This window comes from Tenrec ecaudatus, chromosome 8 (genome assembly GCF_050624435.1).
Source record: "Tenrec ecaudatus isolate mTenEca1 chromosome 8, mTenEca1.hap1, whole genome shotgun sequence".
NCBI lineage: Eukaryota > Metazoa > Chordata > Mammalia > Afrosoricida > Tenrecidae > Tenrec > Tenrec ecaudatus.
The window spans coordinates 26,120,518-26,142,922 of record NC_134537.1 but is presented as its reverse complement, the minus strand read 5'-3'; the positions used below and the strand labels follow the sequence as shown (position 1 = coordinate 26,142,922).

The following is a 22,405-nucleotide window of genomic DNA, read 5'->3' as shown; positions in this document are numbered from 1 at the left end:
CGAGCCGCCCGCAGCTGCCCAGCCGGGGCGGCGGCCCCCGGAAAGCCCCCAGCCGCGCAGGGCCGGCCCCTCGGAACGGCTGGCGGGCGGAGCAGCGCGGGACCCCGCCCGCGGAGGAGGGCCCAGAGCGCGAGGCTGCGCCGGGCGCCCGCGGGGCCCGCGGCACTCGGAGCTCGGCCGCCGGGACTGCGGGGACGCGTGCGGCGCCGAAGTGGGCTCTGCCCCCCAGGACCAGGAGCCCAGCCCCGGGCGGCCCGCGAGCCCCCGCGGGAGACGAAAGGCAGCGCGCGGAGATGGCGGCGGCGGCCGAGGAGGAGGGGATGGAGCAGCGGGCGCTGCAGTACGAGCAGACCCTGGTAGGCGAAGCCCGGCTCCGAGGCGTGCGTGCGCGCGCGTCCCAGGACCCTTGGAAACCCGGGGAGCGGGGCCTTCTGTCGCTCTGCCCCATCCTACTGAGCAGGGGAAACTGAGGCTGGGGTGGGGGTAAGGTCTGCGAAGCTGAAGGGCCAAGCGGGAGAGCTGCTTGCCCAGGCTGGGAACCTGAAGAGACAATGACACAAGGGACTTGCCCCAAGTGTCCTCCTCACACCCTACACACACGCCACCAACGCCCCCCCACACACACACACACACACTAGCCTGCCTCTCCATACCTTCACTCCACCACACACATTCTTAAAATGTCTCTCCCTGGACTCCCCACCTCCCCTCGTCCAAGACAGTCCCTGTCCCACTGTGCACGGTGCTAGGCAGAGAAGCAGGAGATGTTGAAAGATGATCAGACAGAAACCTAGCCCCAGCCCTGGCCCAACCTGGACAGGAACCTATGGGATGTGGGACCTTTGTCCTTGCTAACTGCTGATACCTAGCCCCCACCCACCCAAAGGGTGTCCCTTGACCTCCTTAGAAGCAGGGGTCCTGGGGCTCTGAGCTGACTCATGGCTTCCACTGTTGTTCAGTGTTTTAGAAGCCAAGCCGTCTGCCCGCTCATTGTCCTGGAGCAGGGGACCTGAGCCCCAGGGAAGGGGATGGCTCTGTGTCTCTGCTTCAGCTTGGGCTGGAATTTGCCCAGGAGAGTGGAAGTTGGGGGACCTCTGGGAGGGGGCAGGCCTCAGCCGTAACTGGGGGTGCCAGTTACAAGAGAGAACGACTAGATAAAGTGACAGGGAGAGGTGCTAAGAGTGGTGCTCGACTGAGGGGGAAGAAGAGAGAGAGGGTTCCGTTGGCCCAGGCAGCCAGGTACCTGGCCTCTGGGATGGCCCCTGTCTCCAGCCACATCTCCATCCCTGTCTCTGAAATGAGCTCTCAGGTCAAGCTCCCTCCTGGGTAGTTTCCATCCAGCCTCTCCCCCTTCTGCCTCAGATCCTTTGTCTTTTTCTCACACTCAACTCCCACCTCCTACCTTGGGGCTCCACTTTCTCTCTTTTCTCAGCTCAACTTCCTCCTCTCTCTTCTCCAGCTGTCTGCCCCTTCCCTTCACCTCTCTCTTCCCCCCTCTCTCTCATGCCTGTGCTCTGGGCTTCTCCCCCCCTCCTTGATCTCTATCTCTCCCCCTCTTGCTGTCTCCCTCTTTCCCTCCCTCTCTCCTCCCCACCCCAGCCCCAACAGGAGCCCTTTGTGTCCTGAAGGCTCTGCCCTGCGGGTGGCAGCCGGAATCTGCTCCTCCCCACCCCCCCAATACACGCCCAGCTTGGCAGGTCTAGCCATGGCTCAGCGACACGGGAGGTGCCTCTCCCTTCCAGTCACCCCCCTGTATGTAGCCATGACCCAGTGATCAGCAGCTCTGATGTCCCCCAAGCGCCTGCTCGGCTCAGGGCAGCTGTAGAATGGGGCTGAGGCCACCACACTCACACATACGCACTCACTCCCACACACATACCCACACAGGTTCTCTCCACTGGGCTGGCTGGCTGGCTAGGAGTGGGGAATGGGGACAAGGGGATTAAGGGGGGTGGCACGGTACAGCAGAGGCAGTCACAGGCCCCAGGCCCAGCAAGACCCTGATAAGGATTAGGGCCCTGCTCTGAGGCTCCAGTCTGAGCTGCCTGCCCCCAGCTCACCCCCAGGCCCCTTGTGTTGTCCTTAAGCCCTTAACCAACCCCTTGTTCTCTGACCTTCCCTCCTCCCACTTGCAGACTCCAGGCCTTGGGTTATTCAGTCTTTTCCTCCTCTGGGCCCTCCCCCAAGGCCTGGGAGGAGAGGGCTAAGTATTCTGCCACCCCCAGAGCTATGTACCTTGGCCGTCCCCATCGCTCTGGCCGGGACAGTGCCCACAGTCCGCTATGTGCATTGTTCCCACACCCCCAGCTGGAGTGTGACCTGGGGGCTCAGAGGGGTTCTGCAATACGAGGCCAGGGAAAGGGGAGATGAGGCCCCAGGACATCTCCCTGCTCAGCCCACATTGGCTGATCCCTGTCCTCCCCGCTGCTCCAGATGTATGGCCGATACACCCAGGACCTTGGGGCCTTTGCCAAAGAGGAAGCTGCTCGGATCCGTTTGGGAGGGCCCGAACCCTGGAGGGCCCCCCCATCGCCTCGAACTCCCCCAGAGCTCCTGGAATATGGACAGAGCCGTTGCGCCCCCTGCCGCAGTGAGTACCCCCCCCCCCGCAGTCCCCAGTCAGGGAGGGAGACCAGGATGTGCTGTGCAGTTCTGAGAGTGAAACCAGGGGATGGAAAGATCATGGAACTTCCGCCCCGACTCTTTGAAGCCCCACTTGCAGATGACTTTAGAGGGACCCACGGGCAGGGTGGGTAGACTGGAGGGCAGAGGTGTGACTTCCTGATGCTAACCTCCCGTTCCCATCCGCTCCCCTCTCCCCCATCCCAGTCTGTTCCGTGCGCTGCCACAAGTTCCTGGCGTCCAGGGTCGGTGAGGACTGGATCTTCCTGGTCCTGCTGGGCCTCCTTATGGCACTGGTCAGCTGGGTCATGGACTATGCCATTGCTGCGTGTCTGCAGGGTGAGGACGCCAATGGCAGGGGCCACTGCAAAAGCCATACTGCCTCCATGCCGCACGCTCAGGCGTCTTGGCCACTGGCCGTTGACCACTTCCCCCAGCCAGCCTGACCACCCCTTCTTTGGGCATAATCACTGCCAGCCCCACAGGCCTCCACTTGCCTTCCCTCTCCCACTGGCCCTCCAGCCTAGAGTGGTCTTTGCCTCAGTGGGTGTCCCCGCCCCACACCCTGTCCTCCGGGCTCTATGGGACACTGCCTGGGACTACCCATCATATGCCCCGGTTGCCAAGAGAGCATCGGCGTGCCTTGGTCCCCACAGCTCAGCAGTGGATGTCCCGAGGGCTGCACACGAACGTCCTGCTGCAGTACCTGGCCTGGGTCACCTACCCCGTCGTCCTCATCACTTTCTCGGCAGGATTTACGCAGATCCTGGCTCCGCAGGCCGTCGGTACAATAAGAGAGACAGGCGGGGGGGGGGGGGGGGGCCTCTTGAAAGGAGTGCCTGAGGTGACACCCCTTTCTCCCCCCACCCCCACCCGGGGGAACATGTCCCCCCAGGATCCGGCATCCCAGAGATGAAGACCATCTTGCGGGGAGTGGTACTGAAGGAATATCTCACTCTCAAGACCTTTGTAGCTAAGGTCATCGGGCTGACCTGTGCCCTGGGCAGCGGCATGCCACTTGGCAAAGAGGTGACTGTAGGGCAGGGGACGGGGGGTGCTGGTGGAGACCCTCCAAAGTTGGGAGGGGCCTCCACTCCACGGACCCTCTCTGCCCCCTCCCCACCCAGGGCCCCTTTGTGCATATCGCCAGCATGTGTGCCGCCCTGCTGAGCAAGTTCCTCTCCCTCTTTGGGGGCATCTATGAGGTGAGGGGGCCCTCCCTGGAGGAAGGAGGGGCACGATATCGAGTCCACAGCTGACTACCCTTCCTCCCACTGCTGTCCTCAGAATGAATCCCGGAACACAGAGATGCTGGCCGCTGCCTGTGCTGTGGGCGTAGGCTGTTGCTTTGCAGCGCCCATCGGAGGTAGGGGGGACCCCTGGCAGCCAGGCCTGTGCCCAGCTCTGCCCTCAGCCCCTCCTCCCCTTGGCCTTTGACTTGGGCCAGGAGTCCTCAGCCGGGCCTTCCAGCAGCCCCTCCACGGCCCCTTGCAGGTGTGCTCTTCAGCATTGAGGTCACCTCCACCTTCTTTGCCGTCCGCAACTACTGGCGGGGCTTCTTCGCCGCCACCTTCAGCGCCTTCATCTTCCGGGTCCTGGCTGTCTGGAACCGCGATGAAGGTGTGGGTGATGGGGGCCCCTCTCCCGGGCTCAGGCAGTGGCGGGGTTGCCCGGCCTGACTCTGCTACTCTGGCCTTGCGTGCAGAGACCATCACTGCCCTCTTCAAAACCCGCTTCCGCCTGGACTTCCCCTTCGACCTGCAGGAGCTGCCTGCCTTTGCTGTGATTGGGTGAGGCGCTGGGGGGCTGTTGGGAAGGAGAGAGGCCTCCCGAAGAAGACCTCAGTCACTACCTCCCTCCGGCCTCTCCCCTCTAGTATTGCTAGTGGCTTCGGGGGCGCCCTCTTTGTCTACTTGAACCGGAAGATTGTCCAGGTGATGCGCAAGCAGAAAACCATCAACCGCTTCCTCATGAAGAAGTGAGTCCGCGCCGGGGTCCTCCCTGGGCTGCTTTTGGATGGTGCGCAAGTCTGCGGGGCTGGGGGAACGGTCACAGTTCGGTGGCAAACCGTGGCTCAGAAACAGGCAGCCCGTTGAGAGCCACAGTGTTTCCCAGGCCAACCGGACATTTTTAATTTTATATGAATTACCTGGAAATGGGCCTTTCTGAATTTTCCGTCCATGGCAGAGGGCATTTGAGTCAAAGAGGCTGAGGTTGCCCTGCTCTCTGGAGTGTGGGCACCTTTGTTTCCCCTACCCCCCACCAGCGTGGGCACAGGCTCCATTTCAACCCCAGAGCCTCGTTCCGCCTTGCCAGCTTTGCACAGCTCTCTTGGTTGTGACCCTGAGGCCTGGGAGGGGGGAGCCTCTCCTTAGGATGGATGTCCTTCATCCATCTGCTCCTTACCCCACCTTTAGTCAACGGCTATCGGTGACCCCAGCTTGCTGCCACACTGCCCTTCACGCTAAGTCACTGCCGAGAAACCAACGGAGCCAGAACTTCTCCACACCCTCCTGCACTGTGCCCTCTAGGGGAAGGAAAGCTCAGAGGTGTCCACGACCCAGCAGGGAGGTGGACTAGGGGAGGCTGCTGCCCAGTGGTGCTGTCAGGCGCTCACAGAAAGGCCCTTGGGTCACACTGTCAACTCCTGGAATGGCCCCTGCCCACGGGCACCCATGCCTTCATGAGCAACAAAGGGGCTTCTCTTAGCTCTGTACGCCTTTATGTAAGAACAAAGGCTCTGCCCACCGTCGGCCTTAGGACGTGAGGGCCACCCAGACTGTCCCCATCCCTGTGGCGCATGCCACCCACGTGTGCTGCCTCGAACCCCACCTGTCTAGACGCCTGCTCTTCCCGGCTCTGGTGACCCTGATTATCTCCACGCTGACCTTCCCTCCTGGCTTTGGGCAGTTCATGGCCGGACAGGTAACCCCAAGCTGGTGCTTTCTCCCCAACCCCACCCCACCCCCCGCCGGGATGCAGCCTTGCTCAGGGTTCCTGCCCTGCCCGGATTCCTGTGGGTCCCCCTCTTACACCACCTGCCCCCCAGCCTGAGACACACTGCTCACTTCCAGCTCTCCCAGAAAGAGACCCTGGTGACCCTGTTTGACAACCGGACGTGGGTCCGCCAGGGCCTCGACGAGGATCTAGAGCCTCCCAGCATGTCCCAGGCCTGGAGCCCACCGCGGGCCAATGTCTTCCTGACGCTGGTCATCTTCATCCTCATGAAGGTGGGGCTCCTGTGTTCACCCGGGCGGAGGGGAGGGGTGGGAGGGAGGCTTTCCAGATGCCAAGGGCTGCCCTAGGTGCTTTCCGTAGGTTAACTCCTTCAGACCTCACCACAATGTGTCCAGCACAGTACTGCCCCCATTTTAAAGATGAGGAAATTGAGGCACAAATTGGCCCAGAGTCACATGGGTAACACAGTGAGGAATGACGCAGTCTGCTTCCAGGGCTGCCTGCTCCCTCCCCACTTTCCCATCCCTGGGGACAAAGGATGGCTGGGAGGTGTGAAGCAGTCCTGGTGGCATGGTGGTGACTCATTGGGCTGCTAACCACAAGGTCGGTAGTTCAAAACCACCAGCCGCTCCTCAGGAGAAAAATGAGGCTTTGTACTCCCATCAAGAGTTAAGGTCTTGGAAACCCATAAGGGCAGTTCTACCCTGTCCTATAGAGTTGCTACGAGCAGTGGGTTTGGTGAGGTTGGAGCCTGTCTGATAAGCGGGTCCCTGGGTGTGTATGGGGTAAGGGGGGACGCCCTGGGGGCTGGCAGGCACCCACGCCTATCTGACTCACCACCCCACCCCCTGCAGTTCTGGATGTCTGCTCTGGCCACCACCATCCCTGTGCCCTGCGGGGCCTTCATGCCTGTCTTTGTCATTGGTGAGTTCAGGTTCTCCCAGCCTGTACCCTTCCTCAGCCCCTGGCCAACCTGGGGCCATCCCTCAGCGACTTCCTCTCCACTGGGGTGTGGGTCTGGTCCAGCCCCCACCCCCTACTTCCCGCAGGGCTGTCCCTGCACCAAATGACCCACCGGCCCCTCCCCCACCCTCTGCCCCTTTCTCTTCCTAGTGCCCCTGCCCTCCCCCTCCACTACCTGTTTCTCTTCCCACCCCCCTCACTAAAGGAGCCGCATTTGGGCGCCTGGTGGGGGAAAGCATGGCCGCCTGGTTCCCAGATGGGATTCACACAGACAGCAGCACCTACCGGATTGTGCCCGGGGGCTATGCAGTGGTGGGTGAGTGCCCGGCACCCAGCTCCCTGGGAGGACCCCTTGCTGGGCTCCTGGGTCTGAGGCTCTGCGCCCCCTGCTGGTGGACACTGGCCTTCCCTCAGAGGCAGCAGCCCAATCCCCAGACCTGGAAGGGGCAGCCCTGAGCAGCCTCCCACAGGCCCGGCCCCAGGGAAAGCGGGGCCCTGGGGGCTGAGGACACTGATGGGAGCTGTCTCCAGGGGCAGCTGCGCTGGCGGGAGCAGTGACCCATACGGTGTCCACGGCCGTGATTGTGTTTGAGCTCACGGGCCAGATTGCCCACATCCTGCCCGTCATGATAGCCGTCATCCTGGCCAACGCCGTCGCCCAGAGCCTGCAGCCCTCGCTCTACGACAGTATCATCCGCATCAAGAAGCTGCCCTACCTGCCCGAGCTGGGCTGGGGCCGACACCAGTATGCAGGGCGGCAGGCGGGGAGCGGGCGGGGACGCACCCCTCACACCCGAGGCCATGAAGTCCCTGAGCCAGCGAAGCCTGGTCTGAGCTGTCCTTGTCCACACCCTTGATGCAAAGAGAGTGGGCAGCACTCCCCGGCCCTCGGCCCTGCTCCTGTCAGCTCTGGACTTTCCGTGCCCCATGCCAACCGCAAGCCCCGTGCCCCTGTGCCCCAGGCAGTACAGAGTGCGAGTGGAAGACATCATGGTGCGGGATGTACCCTACATAGCCCTCAGCTGCACCTTCCGAGACCTGCGGTTGGCGCTGCACAGGACCAAAGGCCGCATGCTAGCCCTGGTGGAGTCCTCCGGTGAGGACCGGAACGGGGCCATCTCCCAGGGAGGGCACCATGCTCAGGGAGGAGGAAGGCCCAGGAGGGTGGGGGAGCCTCACCTGCAGCTTCTGAATGCCTTCTACCCCTCGCCTGCTCGGTCTATAGAGTCCATGATTCTGCTGGGCTCCATCGAGCGCTCACAGGTGGTGGCATTGCTGGGGGCCCAGCTGAGCCCGGTCCGGCGGAGGCAGTTCATGCAGGACCAGCGCCGGGCTGCCCAGGCCTCTCCCCCACCTGATCCCCCTGTCCCTGAGGCTGCTGTCTGCTTCCAGGTGAGGGGAGAGCCACCCCCCTGCACGCACGTGCACACACACACACACACACACACACGTCCTGAGCATCACTGATTGGGAGCAGGCACAGAGGGTGATGCAGCACCCCAACCTGGCCAGCTCTTCCTGCCCGTGCAGGTGAACGAGGAGGACCCAGGCTTCTCTGCAGCCCGGGGAGAGGCTAACAAGCCCCTCAAGCCTGCTCTCAAGAGGGGGTCCAGCAACACCATGAACCCCCGGGAAAGCCCTGCAGGTGAGCCCACCCCATCCCCGCCCACCTCCCACTCCCTTGCTGGAGCTCAGCCCCACTGGAAGGGCCCGGCCTCGGGGATGGACGGGTAGCACAGGCCCCTCCTCTTGCCTCCTGGATGACATGGCCCGGGCCCGCTGCAGGGAGCAAGGAGCCGGCTGGCATTGCTCTCAGGAACCTCTTCTGTGGAAGCCCACCTCCCGAGGTAGCTGCAGAGGTGAGTGGTGGGCCCTCTCCTCCTGCTCCATCCTCCCTGCTCCCCTGCAGCACAGGTGCTGCCCCTAGCCCCAGTAACATCAACCCTTCTCTCTGCCCACTTTGGCCCCACCCACACAGTTGGAGAAGTCGGAGTCCAGTGAGAAGCGCAAGCTGAAGCGGGTCCGCATCTCCCTGGCGGTATGTGCCCCTCTTTCCCTGTTGTCCAGGGGTGCTGCACAGGGAGGACGGGCCGTGGGCTCTAGGCCAGACCCAGCCACTCATGCCGGCCCCCCTCCTGTAGAATGACTCAGACCTGGACGGCGAGATGACCCCTCAAGAGGTAAGGTGTGACTGGACTCTGGACCGTCTGCCCCTGGGTGTGTCCAGCCCTCTTCTTGGCTGCTGCACCCATGGGAGGAGGGACCATGGAGGGCAATGGGCAGGCCACCACCTCACTCCCCTTCCTACTCTCTTTACCCCCAGATCCTAGAGTGGGAGGAGCAGCAGCTGGATGAGCCTGTCAACTTCAGTGACTGCAAAATCGACCCCGCCCCCTTCCAGCTGGTGGAGCGGACCTCCTTGCACAAGGTAGAGCCTGGGCCTGGGCCCGGGCACCCGGCTGGCAGAGCGCCAGGGAGGAAGGACCGAGGTGCGGCGTGGGGGCTCGGAGCTGAGCTGTTTCTCAGCGACCGTGCTTTAAAAACAGCTGCCCAGAGTGGAGGCTGGAGGCCGGGGGTAGGGGGCCCCTTCCTTCGCCTCTTCCTGTTCTCCAGCCGGGCCAGGCATCAGTTTTCCTCTGCTCAACCCTGCCCCCTGGGAACTCTGGACCAAATGGCAACAAAGGCTGGGCTTGAACTGGGTAGAAGCCAGAAGGCAGGGTCAGAGCTAGGCAGGAGGCTGCCAGAGCCCAACAAGGCTGAGACACCCACGCTGGAAACAGGGGTGGGGAGGTGGGGGTAGGAGTGTGGGTGAGAAGCAGGCCGGATAAGAAAATCTAATAAACAAGCTAACCAACTCCCAAGTCCGGGTGAGGGCACTGCAGAGAAGAGATAAACAAAGATGAGAAACGCCCAGTGGGGCCTCAGATGTCGGACCCCAGAAAGTCTGCACTTAATGGGGGCCAGAGGAAGGCACAGAGGGACAGGAAGCCCGGTGGCGGGGCTCAGCCGCCTTTTCAGATGGGGCCACACGAGTGCGGGGAGAGAAGGGGTACAGACAGGTGGGGCGGGAGACTGACCCCTAAAAAGGGAGAGAGCTCTGCGGAGGGCCGGCTGCATGGGGGCCTCTACGCATAGAGGGGGCAGGGCGGGCAGGTCTGGCAGGCCAGCAGGAGGGCTCCCGAAGTGCTGCAGCCCAGAACTGGCCAGACTTCACGTGGGAGCCCAAGAGGCACTGTGGCGAAGGGGACAGAGGCTGAATGCCCCCAAGGTCCCCAGCTCAGGCTTCCAGCTTTCACCACCTGGCAGGTACAGCTCTAATAGGGCAGCAGGGCACCGCAACAGGGCACGCGGGGGCTGGGTCGGGGGACACAGGACAAAGAGAAACAAAAGATCAAGAGGTAAGAAAGAAATGTCTTACAAGCCTTTGGAGAAAGACCTCCTACCAAAGTCGGTAGATAGGGTCTGAGAACAACATATCGATACACAGCAGGGGGCGGGAAGACCTCCGTGGCTGCTACTGCTGACAGCATTGTTTGTTGTTGTTTTGTTTTGTTTTGGAGTGCTTGCTATGTGCCAGGCACTGCGCTAAGCCCTTCCCACGTGGGCTTTACCCCTCCACTCGTATCACAAGACAAGATAGTGAGTTCTTCCAACTTACGCAGATGAGGATGTTGAGATCCAGAGCTGTCCAGCGGCAGAACCAGGCCTGGACAGTCTGCCTGGGGAAACTGAGGCATGCAGTGAAGAGGCCACTTGCCGGGATCCCTACAGCACTTACAGGCCCAGAGCCCAGATCTTCTGGCCCCGATCCCAGAATTCGTTCAGAAGGTCACGCTGTCCCTCTCCCTGTCAGCTCACTGTTCTCAAGCCCGAGAAATGTGAGGGCCCACCAATGGGCTCCTGGGTGTCTAATTAAATTAAAAAGGAAAAGAACAAAGCAGGTGTTTGTTACAAGCTTACAAATCAGAGAGGCAGCCTTTGACAGACCGACTAACAAAAGGACCAAGAACTGGAGGCGATAAGAACATCGAAGATCAGAATTCAAAACGTCCTTCCTTGCAGGCCTGAGGGGCCCGTAAGCAGTCACCCACTAAGTTCAGGAGAACGGAGGAGAGAGATTACATTGGAGACAATTTCCCTAATTGCCCATGCAGCTGGAAAAGATCGCCTGATGCATCTGGAGAAAGAGAGGGGGTACTTGGGAGTGCCAGCCCGAGGGCCACTCTGGCCAGGCTAAACCCTAGCTCTGCAATGTTTGCCAGCTGTGAGACCTTGGCGAGATCTTTGGCTGGCCTCTCTCTGCCTCACTTATCTGTAAAATCAAGATAAACACTCCTACCTCATAGGTCGATATTGGAAGCAGTAGTCAAGAGAGCACACGACGCCTTGCATGGGGTAAATCTGCTGCCCAGGACCTCTTTATAAAGGGTGGGAAAGCAGGGGTGGCACTTGAAGGACTAAGGTGCGCCTGACCCAAGCCATGGTCTCTTCAGTGACCTTGCGTGCAGGTGAAAGTTGGACGCTGAATAAGGGAGACTGAGGACTCGATGCACTTGAACCTTGGGGCTGGCAAACGCTACTGAAAGCGCTGCCCAAAGAACAGACATCTGTCCGTCCTGGAAGAAGTGCGGCTGGAATGCGCCGCAGATGCAGGGATGGTGAGATTTCGACTCGCATGCTTCAGACATGTTATCAGGAGACCAGACCCTGGGAAAGGACATCGTAACTTGGTAGAGGGGCAGTGAGGGAGAGGAAGACCTCCCAGAAGATGGCTCGACACAGTAGCTGCCACAGGACAGTGGTGAGGCTAGCACCGGACTGGGAGGCGTGTTCATTCTGTTGATTACAGGGCCACGGAGTCAGAACCAGCTCAACAAGCGCGACTTCATAGGTATTTGTGAGGACGGAAGGCCTTAGTTCTTGAGGATCCAGGTCCTTGGCATCATAGCGAATGCTGTGGCGAGAGACGAGCAACGAAGGATGGAAGATGCCACCCCTGCCCTCGAGGGACTCAGTGCCACCCAGGCAGACAGCCCGCTCCACCACGCACGGTGCTGCATTGCAGGGTCACGGTGCATTGAGTCTGAAAGCAGAGAGGAGTCCACAGTGCTGGGGACAGGGAGAGGGCGGCTCCCAGCTTGGAGACTTGACAAGCGAGGTTGGGTTCAGTTGGGTTTTGAGCTGAGGGGCTCAGAAGATTTATGGGTTTGTGGAACTTTAGAAAATGGTGCCATGGGAGCAAGGTTGGAGTTGTGAACTAAATGGGCATTTTCAGATCATGGATGGCTAGGTGTATGTCGAACCTGGGGTGCATGGTGGGACCTGAGGATGGACAGACAGGCTAGAGAGCGAGCGAGGGGATGGCAGAGCCCAGCTGGAGGAAGAGGAGATGTGAAGCAGAAGGTCCCTTAGCCAGTGGGACCCTGACTGTTGAGCACTGATGTGGCTGGAAGCTGAGGGGCCAGGGTGCTGAGGAATCAGGTGGTGGTGCCACGGGCAGATGGGGCGCAAACCAAACCAAAATTGCCGTCCTTTCTGACTCAGCAACGCCGTCAAACAGGAGGGTACGGTTCCCAAGGCTGTGTCTACAGAAGCTGGCTGGTGGCCGGCACATGTGTTCCTGGTGGACTCAACCTGCCGCCCTTGCAATAAGCAGCCAACTGCTTAACCACTTCACCACCAGAGCCACCATACGAAACTCATTCAGGTTGAGATTGCTGGGGGTTGGGAATTCAGCGGAAGGATTTCATAGGATCCTTAGAAGGCTAATTTGACATATTAAACAGGCAATCTCCTAATAGACACTCCTGGCTAACGCTCGGAGCCGTGGGCTTTGATCCCAGGCACTTGCTGACCACACATGATGCTAAGTGTATGAAGTGTGGGAGAGCGTGCTCTGAAGAGTGTGAACTTCTAGCCCCTTCCAAGTCATCGGGCCCTGCGGTGGAGAGAGTTTGGAAGTTCTGGCAGTCCCTAAAGGTAAAACTAGGCAGGTGAATGAGAAGACATGTAGCTAAAATTATTTCTGAGTGCTTGATATGCAGAGAGCCAGGTTATCAATGCCCATTTCAATTCAGACATCAAGCCAAGGCACAATCTTGAACAGGGAGAGGAGACAGGTCCAACCTCCAAAATTCCTGGAACTGCTGACTCAGGAGGGGGGGTGTGTGTGTGTGTGTGTGTGTGTGTGTGTGTGTGTGTGTGTGTGTGTGTGTGTGTGTTTTAAAGACATCTGGTTCAAGAGAGTCCACTTCTAGCACTCAGATTTGAAAACTGGGGGGCAGAGCCAAACCAGAGCGAGCGGGGAGTGCAGAAAGGACCAGGAGAGCTGTAGCCTGCTTTGGGCAAGATGAGCTGTTGGTCCCTGAGAAAGCTCAAAACTGGCTGGCCGGCCAGCGAATAAGGACCAGTGGGGCTTGTTCTGTCAACCACTGGAAAGTAGTGGGCAAGAGGCACGGAATTCGGGGCCCCCAAGGGGTGTGGGAGGCCACCTCCGGGCACCTGGAGGCTGCTGGGCCATCTGCCCTGGAGGGTCAGCGTGGTGCGCAGCTGTCTGGGGCTGCACAACCGCGTGCTCGTGTTGACGTGGAGCCACTTGTGCGCAGTGTCACTGCTCCCTCGGGAATACTGTCATAACTGTCAGGACAGTATTGAAATTAAGTAACGTCAGACAGCGACGTTAGAGGTCCGATTGGAGCAGCGGCCTCCTCCTGTTTGGAGAGGAAGGGAGGGAGACGCCTTCCCCGTCCCCGTTGTCCAGCAGCAGATGCAGTTGCCGAGGCCTGGTCACGGTTATTCGCGTTACTTTCCCTCCAGTGGTCCTGTCCCTTGCCCCACTATGTGTCCCACCCCCCCACCCCGCTGCCTGTAGCTCAGTGATGTCCCCTCACACAGCCCCACCTCTTCTTCCCTCCTCCAGACTCACACCATCTTCTCTCTGCTGGGAGTGGACCACGCGTATGTCACCAGTATTGGCCGACTCATTGGCATTGTCACGCTGAAGGAGGTGAGATAGCAGTGGCCCCCAAAGCCACCTCTGCATCCCAAAAGTCCCGATGCGGTAATTACCCTCCAGCTTTACCCCACCCCTGGGAGAAGCAGAGCCCAGACACCCACCCGGCCCTCTTGCTCCTCCAGCTCCGGAAAGCCATCGAGGGCTCCGTCACGGCCCAGGGCGTCAAAGTCCGGCCGCCCCTGGCAAGCTTCCGTGACAGCACCACTAGCAGCAGTGACACTGAGACCACAGAGGTGCATGCACTGTGGGGGCCCCGTTCCCGCCACGGCCTCCCCCGGGACAGCAGCCCTTCTGACAGTGACGACAAGTGCCAGTAAGCCCCCAAGGGCCGGGGCTGTGGCCCTCACTGTCCCTCTGCCCTGGGGACACCCAAGGCAGCTCAGGGCCACCTGCCTCTTCCGGTCCATCCTACCTGGAACCTGAACCAGCACCACCCCCCAGGAACGGCAGACCAGCCTTGCCTGCCTGAAGGGCATGGGGGGGTGGCTACTTGACCCTGCTCGCCCCCCTGTGGGGGAAGCAGGGTAGAACGAAGATGGGTTTATACTGGAACCTCCAATGACCAGATGTATATAGAGATTTATAAAGATTTTTATATTAATTTAATAAAACAAATTCTTAAATAGAACAAAATAAACACCTAATGAGCCACTTACATAGAGAGTGCCTGTGCCGCTCGCCGGCCCCCTGTCTGATCCTGGGCCCTCTCACGGGCCAGCGCTCACAAGGCTCCTCAGTCTGCGGCTACCCACGGCCAGAAAAATCCCCAGTACGGCTGGGGCAGGGGCTCCCACGGCCCCTCCCTCCCCGAGGAGGGCCACTCCCTCATGGTTCCCACATTGGCACAAATCCTACTTGGGGCAGCCAGCAGCAGACACCCACCCTGCACCCCGAGTCCCCTTGTGGCCTTTGCTGGGAGGACACTGGTCATCTTTCTGTAGCAGCAACCAGGGCCACCCCATCCCGGCTTCTGACTGCACCCACAAAGAGGGCTCCAGCAGGGCCAGACGAGGGCCCGGGAAAGGGCTACTTGCTTGGACCCTTCCAACGCCTCCGAGAGAGGCCCTGCTGCCTCGGGAAGAAAGGAGCTTTAGAGCCCGTGGAGAGGGGGGAAGCACTGCACAAGCCCAGCGGAGCAGGGGCCGGGGCGGGCTCAGTCCGCAGGCTCTGGGAGGGCACAGGAGCCAGCCCCCACCCCGGGGTAAGGAGGATCAATCAAGCACAGCACAGGGACTGGGAGGGAAGGAGAGAGCAGAGAAGAGGCGTGGGGAGAGGCTCCCCCACTCGAGTGGGCCACACAGCCCAGTCACAAAAATCCCCGCAGGAGCTCCTGCCGTCCGCGGAGGAAATGTGTGCGTGTGGCGGTTTTGATTTGAAAACATGAACATCACTGTCTGCCACAGCTGTAGCCATGCCCCAGGGGCCCCGGGCAACCCCCGGCAAGCCCCCGGAGGTGGGGCAGGACATGCGCCCCCCAACCCGGGCCCTGCCTCCTCTCCAAACACTTTCATGCAAAACACACAACGGAGGACTGAGTGCTCCCAGCAGCCCCTGGGAGCCTGTGCCCGCACTTGGGCATGGAGGCTCTGTCCCCGGCAGCAGCCAGGGGACGCATGCCACCACCAGGCAGGATCTGGGTCACTGTCCCTCCGGTTCTGCCTCCTCTTCTAAAGACACCACCCCAGAAGAGGCCACGTCAGAGGCTTGCCGCTGCTGGTCCCAGCTGCCCACTGGCGTCGGGCAGAGTGGCTGGCAGTCCGCGCAGGGCGCCGGCTCCGGCTCCTCCTCCTCCGCAGGGGAAAGGCAGGGCTCTGTGAGCAGCGGCGAGTCATAGAGCGAGTCCTGGGCCTCCAGTGGGCCCAGGCTGCCAAAGGCACTTTCTCGGCTAGAGGGCAGTTTGGCAAGAAGCAGCTCCTCGCCCAGCAGCTGGGAGGCCAGCCGGGCCGGGGAGCCCAGCAACCCGTCCTCCAGGCTGCAGAGACTGGAGCACAGGGTGTCTGGGGAAACGGTCTGTGAGCAGTCGCTCTCAGGCTCCACCGAGCCCTGGCGCATGGGCCGGGAGAAGCGCCGACCCCAGAAGAGGTCCTGGAGGTGGGGTCCCAGGGGCAGCTGCCCAGATATGTCTGATGGAGAGAAGAGGAGAGAGGGTAGTTCTGCTGGCCCTGCTCCTACTAGGGGCATGCCTCCAACCCCACCCCACCACCACCCCCGGCCCTGGCCTCTGCCCTCCCTCAAGGCACTTGCGGTAGAGTGGGTAAGCTTGGGCACGTCTTTAAGCCTCTCGGGGCCTCGGCTGCACCTACTGTACGGGGTCGTTGGCAGCATACAGCGAGCCAGCAATAAATGCAGGGCTACCGCACACAGTTGCGCACGCTGCTCACTGCACGAGAGGACCCTCTGTGAGGCAACCCCCCCCCCCCTTGCTCACCAAGCACAGGGCCCCACTGCCCAGAGGATAGGGGCCTTTTGCTAAGATGCGCACAGATCCTCCGTGGGCTCATACTGGTCTGAGATAAACGTGAGTGGGTGTTAGCCCAGGGGTCAGAGCGGGCCTGGAACTCAAGCACGCGTGTGGTTTCAAGGCTCCGCTTGGCAGCAGCAGCAGCAGCTCTGGAGCGGCTCTATGTAAGACCCATGTTGGGGGGAGGTGGGGAGGGTTGCTGGCTAATGGACTGAAGGGGTGGAGTCAGGCAGAGAAGGGCCCAAAGAGGCTGACTACAGAGAGTCAGCCCCATGGTGGGCGGGGGCCACGAAAGGAGGGTTGTGCAGCTGCACTCAGCCCCGCAGGGTCCCCTTTCCAGACACGGGCCTAGAGAAGGGCCCACAGGCAGGGCTCAGCTGGAAGGCCAGGACTCAGGAACAGCCAGGGCTGTTCTAGGCCCAGCAGGCTTTGCTGTTTGCCTTGCCTGCTGCACCGAAGCTCCTTCCTCTGTGCTGGCAGGCCAGAGGCAGGTCACAGACTGGCCCTCTCGACCCACCCCGAGGAAAGGCACCAGGCACCGCTCCTCTTCCAGTCCTGGGAGGGTGGACACCACCCTCCTGCCCCTGGGCTGTCGAAGACTGCCTGACAGTCGGCCTCTCTCCCCTACCCCTTCCAAAGGCTTGGCGGACACTGGGTGCAGCTTGGCACCCCAGCGCCTAGCAGGCAATTCCACCCCAGTTGGCAGCACTAGCAAGGGATGGCCCCTCACCTGTGTCCGTGGCCCCAGGGAAGTCCTCATCATAGGACTCGTCTGTGGAGTCCTCCCCGTCCACCGAAGACCAGGCCCGGAGCTTGGCTTCTGCGATGGCAAACTGCTCAGCCACTCCTGCGGGGGAGGACCGAGAATTCATGGGCAGAGGTCAGCTAAGATTAGGCTGGGAGAGAGGGCGGGGAAGGGAAGTGGGGGAGTGTCTCTGCACCCCTCACAGCCCCCAGGGACCAGGTGCGGTGTGGCTGACCACTCACCTGCGGCGAAGCGTGCCTCTTGCTCGCCCTCAGTGAGGTCCGAGTAGGAGGAAAAGGCTGATTCCAGGGCAGCAGGGGAGTCGCTGGGCTTGCTCCAGCCCTTCCACTCAATGAGGTGAGCCACTCGGCCCTGGGCCATGGCGGTGGGCTTGGTCACGTGGTCCTTCACCACCTGAGAAATACCTGGTGGTGGGGAGGGGCAGAGTGAAGAAGCCTGGTAAGGGCATGGGCTGCAGGTACCTAAATGCCCGGTGGTGGCACGTAGGGTCCACATGAGCTTTAGGGTGAATGAAAGGGGTATGATTCATCAGAGAAAGGGAGGGAAATGGGCGAGCCCAACAAGAGGCCATCTGCTACACTCACAAGGGCATGGGAGAAAGAAGGCAAGAGACAGGGCAGAGTGGCAGGCAGGGCCCGGGGCGGCATACCGTGCAGGGAGGATCTGGCCAACGCAGCGATCTCCTGGATAGTTAGGGCTCTCCGGGGCTTGGGCAGCATCGCGACTGTGTCTCCAACATTCACCTTGAGTGGCAGTCACCAGAAGGTCAGGGCCCCTCTTACTGCAGCGAGCTCCCCTACACCCACAGCCTCCCACCCCCCCACCCCAGTATCGGGAGCTGAAACCTGGGGAGGAATACCAGGGTCACACGCATGGCCAGAGGTTGCCAGGAAATGTTGAGTTAGGTAAAAAGCTCAGACCAGTCCACCACACTCGGGTGTGAAAAGTTCATTCCATCTCCTTGAACTCTCTGAAGACCCTGTCTTCCCAGGAAACAATGGAGACTTGCCATTACCCCTCTACCTTCCCTGCTCCAAGATGCCAGTCAGAGGGAGGCATCTGAGGATAGGGAAAGGAGGAGACGGGGCTGGCACAGCAACTTCCTCAAAGTCCTCTCCTCTCCGCCTTCAGACCCAAATCCTAGATGGTCCCAGATCACCTACTGAAGTCCCACACGCAACACGGCCCAAACCAAGCCCACCGCCTTCTCCTCGAATCTGGGCCTGCTCCCCACATGCGGACATGCCTTCACCCTGGCTCCACATCCTGGCTTGCCCCTAGCTGTTGTTAAGACCTCCTTGACTGCACCTCCAAATTGCAGGGCGCTCCCCTCCCCCCTTTTACTCTCATTGTCACTGCCCTTCTGCAGACCCTCCGTGTGGGCCCAGATTAGCCCACGTGGGCCCCCCAGCCCCCTCCTATTTTATCAACCCAGAATGCTGTGCACAATGGGGCACATACTCCCTCAAGAGTCCCTTTCTCCCCACCTCCCACGGTGCCTCCCACCCCAAAGGCCTTGGCTGAAACCACCCCCCCCCACATGCTGAGAGAAGGAGGAGGAGCCTTCCCTCCCAGTGGGCCACCTCTCATAAATCTCCCTCCACCACCACATGCTGCTCTTGCTCCGGGCCTCCGTCACAGTCACAGTGTGGAGTGAGAGCGTCTGTCTCCTGGACATTCTTGTTTCTTGCTGATCCTCTATCTGTGCAGGCCACTGCTCCTGGGGGGTTAGCTCGGGGCCTGGCACAGGGTACATTCCTCAAACACTCAGGCTGAGTGAAGGAAGCAGGTCCCTAGGACTGTCAACAAGTCATTCTCCTGGGGTGCCCACTAGTCACAGCAGGTCTTCATTTCAAATCCTTTTAAGGCTCCTGGCTGCCCAAGGAAGCAAGTGCAGGCTTCACACCCAGGCCCTCAAGGCCCCCACTCTGCGAGGCCCCTGACCGCTCTCAGGCCAGCCTGGCCAATCCACTCCTGATCACCTCCAAGCAATGAAGCCATTCCTCCACCTCCACTGGGGGTGGCCCTCAGGCCTGCAGGCACAGGGACCCCTGGGTGCTAGCCGGTCAAAATGCTCCCCGACATTTCAGGTCTGACTCCCGGGCCTTCCCTCAAAATAATGCTTTCAGCCCAGTTTACCCTCCTTCTCTGAGCCCTCCATAAGCCCCTCCCCTCCCCCACAGCCCCACACAGCGCCCATCCGGTTCACCTGGATTCCACCAGCCACCCTGCACCTGGTTCAAAGCTTCCAGGCCAGCCCCAGCGAACATTCATTCTCTCCGTGAATGAATGAAGTCTGCGGCAGGCACAGCCCCCTCCCCAGCTCTCCTAGCAGCATTCCCGCCTCCCACTGGCAGAGCCTGCGGCCTGCCCAGTCCCCGCCTTCAGTACCTGAGGGGCAGGGCCCCCAGGGGGGCGCCGGTGGCTTCCTGCCAGGCCTGGCGGGAGGAGCACTTGCTGGGTGTTCCCAGGCACGCTCGCCCTCCCTCCCACCCTCCACTCCCCCTACCCGCCGCCATCCTTGCCCCGCGCTACGCGCAGCTGCAACGGAAAGGTGTGTGTCTCCCTGGCAACCCATCACCATGCAACAGGGTCTCCCGGGATACGGCTCGGGATGAGCTGACGTCAGCGGCACCGGGGCGCGAGCAGGCCCGCCCCGCTGGCACGGCGCCGGGCTGAGCAGACCGGGCGGGGGCGGCCTTGGGGCCCAGCCGGCCGGATAGCGCCTCCGCTCGCAGGAAAAGGGAGCCAGAAGCAGGGTGGGGAGGCGGGGATGGGGATACAGACATACAGATCCCCTTTATGTGAATGCCATCTCCCCGCCCCCACCCCCAGGGGCTCAGCACCTCTGACAAGTCCTGGCTGTCCACGGAGGAAGGGCTGGAGGACCGGCTCCAGCCTCGTAGGGTCCGAGCAGATCCCAAGGAAGTCAGGGAGAGGCCTCGAGGAAGTTCGATCCACTCCACAGCCCACGCTGGGTCCGAGGCTACTGAGGGAGGGAGGGAGCTGGTTAGCGGAGGTCCCACTTCTGCCAAGACCGCCCTCCCCATTTTCTCATTCAGGTGGCCCCATCACATCTCTTTGACCGCTCCCCGACCTCCCAGACTACCAAGGACCCCTTGGTGCTCTCCTCTCTGAAGGTCCCTAGCCCGAAGAAGCCCTACTCTTGAGTCCCAAAGGCCATTCTCTGGCAGCCCACTGGCCACTTTCCCCCTCGGGATGTATTTCATCATCAAAACCCCAAAAGGAAAAACAAAATCCTAAAGTTGGAAAAATTCTGACTCTTCCCCAGGTTGCCACATCCCCCATCCCCGGTCCCCGGGCCCCCTGCCCCACCAACACCCTGGACCGCCGCCGGCAGGTTGGCTGCCTCGGTTCTTTCCCCACACCAGCCTCAGCTGGAACGCAGCTCTTTACTCATCTCTAGTGACAAGCCCAGGTATTTCTGCTGTTCCCTCCTTGCCCACCCCACCCGAAGCCTCTTCCTGCTGCCCTCTCTGACCCCAGGTCCTTTCCCGGCTTCTGCCTGGCTCTCAAGGTCCAAGGCTGAGTAATTTTCTTCTGGTGGCCTGAGCTCACCCCATCACCTCCCGGATCACAGCTCTGGTCCCTGGTCTCACCTCTGCGACTTGTCTGACAAGTCCATCGTCCTCCGGGCCCATCACGCTGCCACACAAACATTTTGCCCAGCACAGAAATCATAGGCATCCTGACTGTGTTGGTGCCGAGAAGCAAAAGCCCAGAACCACTCCAGGCTCAGCTCCCAGTTCTATTCCTGTTTTGGCTCCGGATGCAGAGACAGTCCCCTCCCCACTTGGAACTTTTGCCTAGTCACATAAGGAGAACATTCTTGCCTCTTGGCTTCAAGATGGTGGGGGAGTGAGGGGCCCAAATGCTCTCTCTGGGGCTCCAGGAGCTGAGGCCCATCACCTAGACCGTGCCAACGGGCAATGCACATCACAACTGACCTTTAGCTGGAGCAGCCGTCTCTGTCCCTGAGCCTCAGCCAGCTGGTGGTCCCCAGAAATGCTAACAACCAGAAGGAAGACATGAGGTTACAGGTCATCCCTGGCCCACAGCTGATTGTTAATCAGGGTTCTTCCAGCCAATCCTGAGGTCAGCCAAACTTTTCTGACATGGGGGGGGGAGGGGGGATGCCTTCCTGTACTCCGAGTCTTAGCAGGGCCAGCAATATCAGATCAGTCTGTGTCTCAGTTCAAGACACGTTATTTTAGGACTACAAATCCCAGAATTCCCCACAGGCACCCAAGGGAAGTACAAATCTCAGCCAGTCTTAGCTCCAGAGAACCTCACATAACAAGCACCTGAGCACCTGCCCTGAAGGCCGGGACTCATTCCATACACAGCCCTGTGTCACAAGTCTGCCTGGCTTTAGGATCGGAGAAATTCAGGACACTAAAAGCAACAAGCAGACCTTTCAAACAGGACTAAGGCCAGCCAGGCCCCAGCCTGCATCACCATCCAGAGAAAGTGAGGCTCAGGCAAGGGGCCAGCAGGTGTGGGAAAGGTGCCCACCGGGATGAATGGCCTCTCTTTTTGGTAGGGTGGTTTGTTTTTGTTCTTGAGGGGAGTGAGGGGGATTCGAGCAGTTGTTTGCAGTGAGAGGTGATTAGGTGCTCACAGGTGCCCCAACTGGGGTCCCAGTCAGATCAGCGACTTCACCAACCAGCTGACTCCGAAGAGCAGGATTAGGCAAAAACTGTGGTTAGGTGTTGGCCAGGGTTCGGGCCTCCCCAATGCCTTCCGAAGATGCGGGGACACGCACAGCTAGGAAGACGGCTTCCAGCAAAGGGCCACTCCCAGGACCGGGAGGGAAGTGTTTTGGGGGGGAGAGTGGGCGTGAAATACCAGCCGCCGAGGGCTAGAGAGGGAGGGCGTCGCATCGGGTTGACCGGCCCTTCCCAAGGCTGGGCACCCCTAGCCACGCAGGGCCACAGGATGCAGGCGGGAGCTCAGAGGCCAGGAGACCGCCCTGCGAAGCCCAGAGGCAGGCGGGCGAGCCCGATCCGTCCCTCTAGCCCCCTCGCCGCTCATCCCGCTCCCTCCTCCTGTCGGACCCGCCTCTCGAGTGCAGGCTCCTCCCTCTCGCAAAACACCGACCCCTGCCTCAGGGCCCCCACCCATCCGCAGTCCGCGCACCCAGCGGCAGAAGCCCGACTCCGCTTCTTACCCTGACCTGCAGGGCTCCGAGAGCCGACACAACCCATGGCCGGGTTTCCAGGCACGCTAGCCGGCGCTCGGGGCCCGGGCCATCGCCTTGCGGAGGGCCAGGCCGTGGCCACCACCCGGGAGGGGAGGGGGTTCGCGCAAGGGGAGGGGTGGGAGCCGAGCGTCCGCCGCCGTCCCCGGGAGAGGGAACCGGGCCGGTGACGCAAACGCGGGGGCGTGACCACTGCCGTCACCACCTGGTGGGCGGGGCGGATGCGACGTCACGACCACGCAGGAGCGGCCTAAGGCCCAGACCACAACATGCAGGTCCTCGGAGTCCGGATTGTGGGGGGGAGCCTGAGGAAGCGCTAGAGGGGCGTCACCCGGCCACAGCACCCAAAGGCAGCCTCCCACGGGAGCTCCGGCTCCTAGATAGGATGCCTCCAGCCAG

General features: G+C 61.0%; 2 protein-coding genes across 7 annotated transcripts; one reads left to right on the top strand and one right to left on the bottom strand.

Moving 5' to 3' along the window:
• The first annotated feature begins 169 nt into the window (after positions 1-169).
• Positions 170-14,207, top strand: CLCN2 (chloride voltage-gated channel 2). Its single transcript, XM_075556147.1, has 24 exons — positions 170-356; positions 2,434-2,590; positions 2,830-2,961; positions 3,279-3,407; positions 3,518-3,651; positions 3,750-3,827; positions 3,910-3,988; positions 4,117-4,242; positions 4,328-4,412; positions 4,499-4,600; positions 5,463-5,547; positions 5,697-5,852; positions 6,435-6,504; positions 6,749-6,859; positions 7,075-7,288; positions 7,506-7,639; positions 7,769-7,935; positions 8,074-8,188; positions 8,329-8,402; positions 8,522-8,581; positions 8,685-8,723; positions 8,867-8,971; positions 13,463-13,549; positions 13,681-14,207. The coding sequence occupies exons 1-24, from the start codon at positions 294-296 to the stop codon at positions 13,873-13,875; spliced, it is 2,697 nt and encodes an 898-aa protein (XP_075412262.1). The 5' UTR covers positions 170-293; the 3' UTR covers positions 13,876-14,207.
• FAM131A (family with sequence similarity 131 member A) lies at positions 14,132-22,169 on the bottom strand. Of its 6 annotated transcripts, none has more exons than XM_075556151.1 (7): positions 21,977-22,169; positions 20,754-20,814; positions 19,632-19,774; positions 17,435-17,528; positions 17,007-17,189; positions 16,750-16,866; positions 14,132-15,681 (listed from the first exon to the last, which is right to left on the bottom strand). In XM_075556151.1, exons 4-7 carry the CDS (start codon positions 17,502-17,504, stop codon positions 15,197-15,199), a joined length of 855 nt encoding a protein of 284 aa, XP_075412266.1. In that variant the 5' UTR covers positions 17,505-17,528; positions 19,632-19,774; positions 20,754-20,814; positions 21,977-22,169; the 3' UTR covers positions 14,132-15,196. The 6 variants fall into 6 exon arrangements, with proteins under 6 accessions (XP_075412266.1, XP_075412267.1, XP_075412268.1 ...); XM_075556152.1 differs by having other exon boundaries at positions 19,632-19,771; XM_075556153.1 differs by having other exon boundaries at positions 21,983-22,169.
• Between the last annotated feature and the right edge of the window lie 236 nt (positions 22,170-22,405).

Coding starts and splice junctions, on each gene's coding strand:
- CLCN2 (XM_075556147.1), top strand. CDS start 294: ATGGCGGCGGCGGCCGAGGAGGAGGGGATGGAGCAGCGGGCGCTGCAG. Junction 357..2,433: donor TGCAGTACGAGCAGACCCTG/GTAGGCGAAGCC, acceptor CCGCTGCTCCAG/ATGTATGGCCGATACACCCA. Junction 8,724..8,866: donor GCGAGATGACCCCTCAAGAG/GTAAGGTGTGAC, acceptor CTTTACCCCCAG/ATCCTAGAGTGGGAGGAGCA.
- FAM131A (XM_075556149.1), bottom strand. CDS start 20,493: ATGCCTATGATTTCTGTGCTGGGCAAAATGTTTGTGTGGCAGCGTGAT. Junction 17,190..17,434: donor GGCCAGATCCTCCCTGCACG/GTATGCCGCCCC, acceptor CCCCACCACCAG/GTATTTCTCAGGTGGTGAAG. Junction 16,867..17,006: donor AGAGGCACGCTTCGCCGCAG/GTGAGTGGTCAG, acceptor CCTCCCCCGCAG/GAGTGGCTGAGCAGTTTGCC.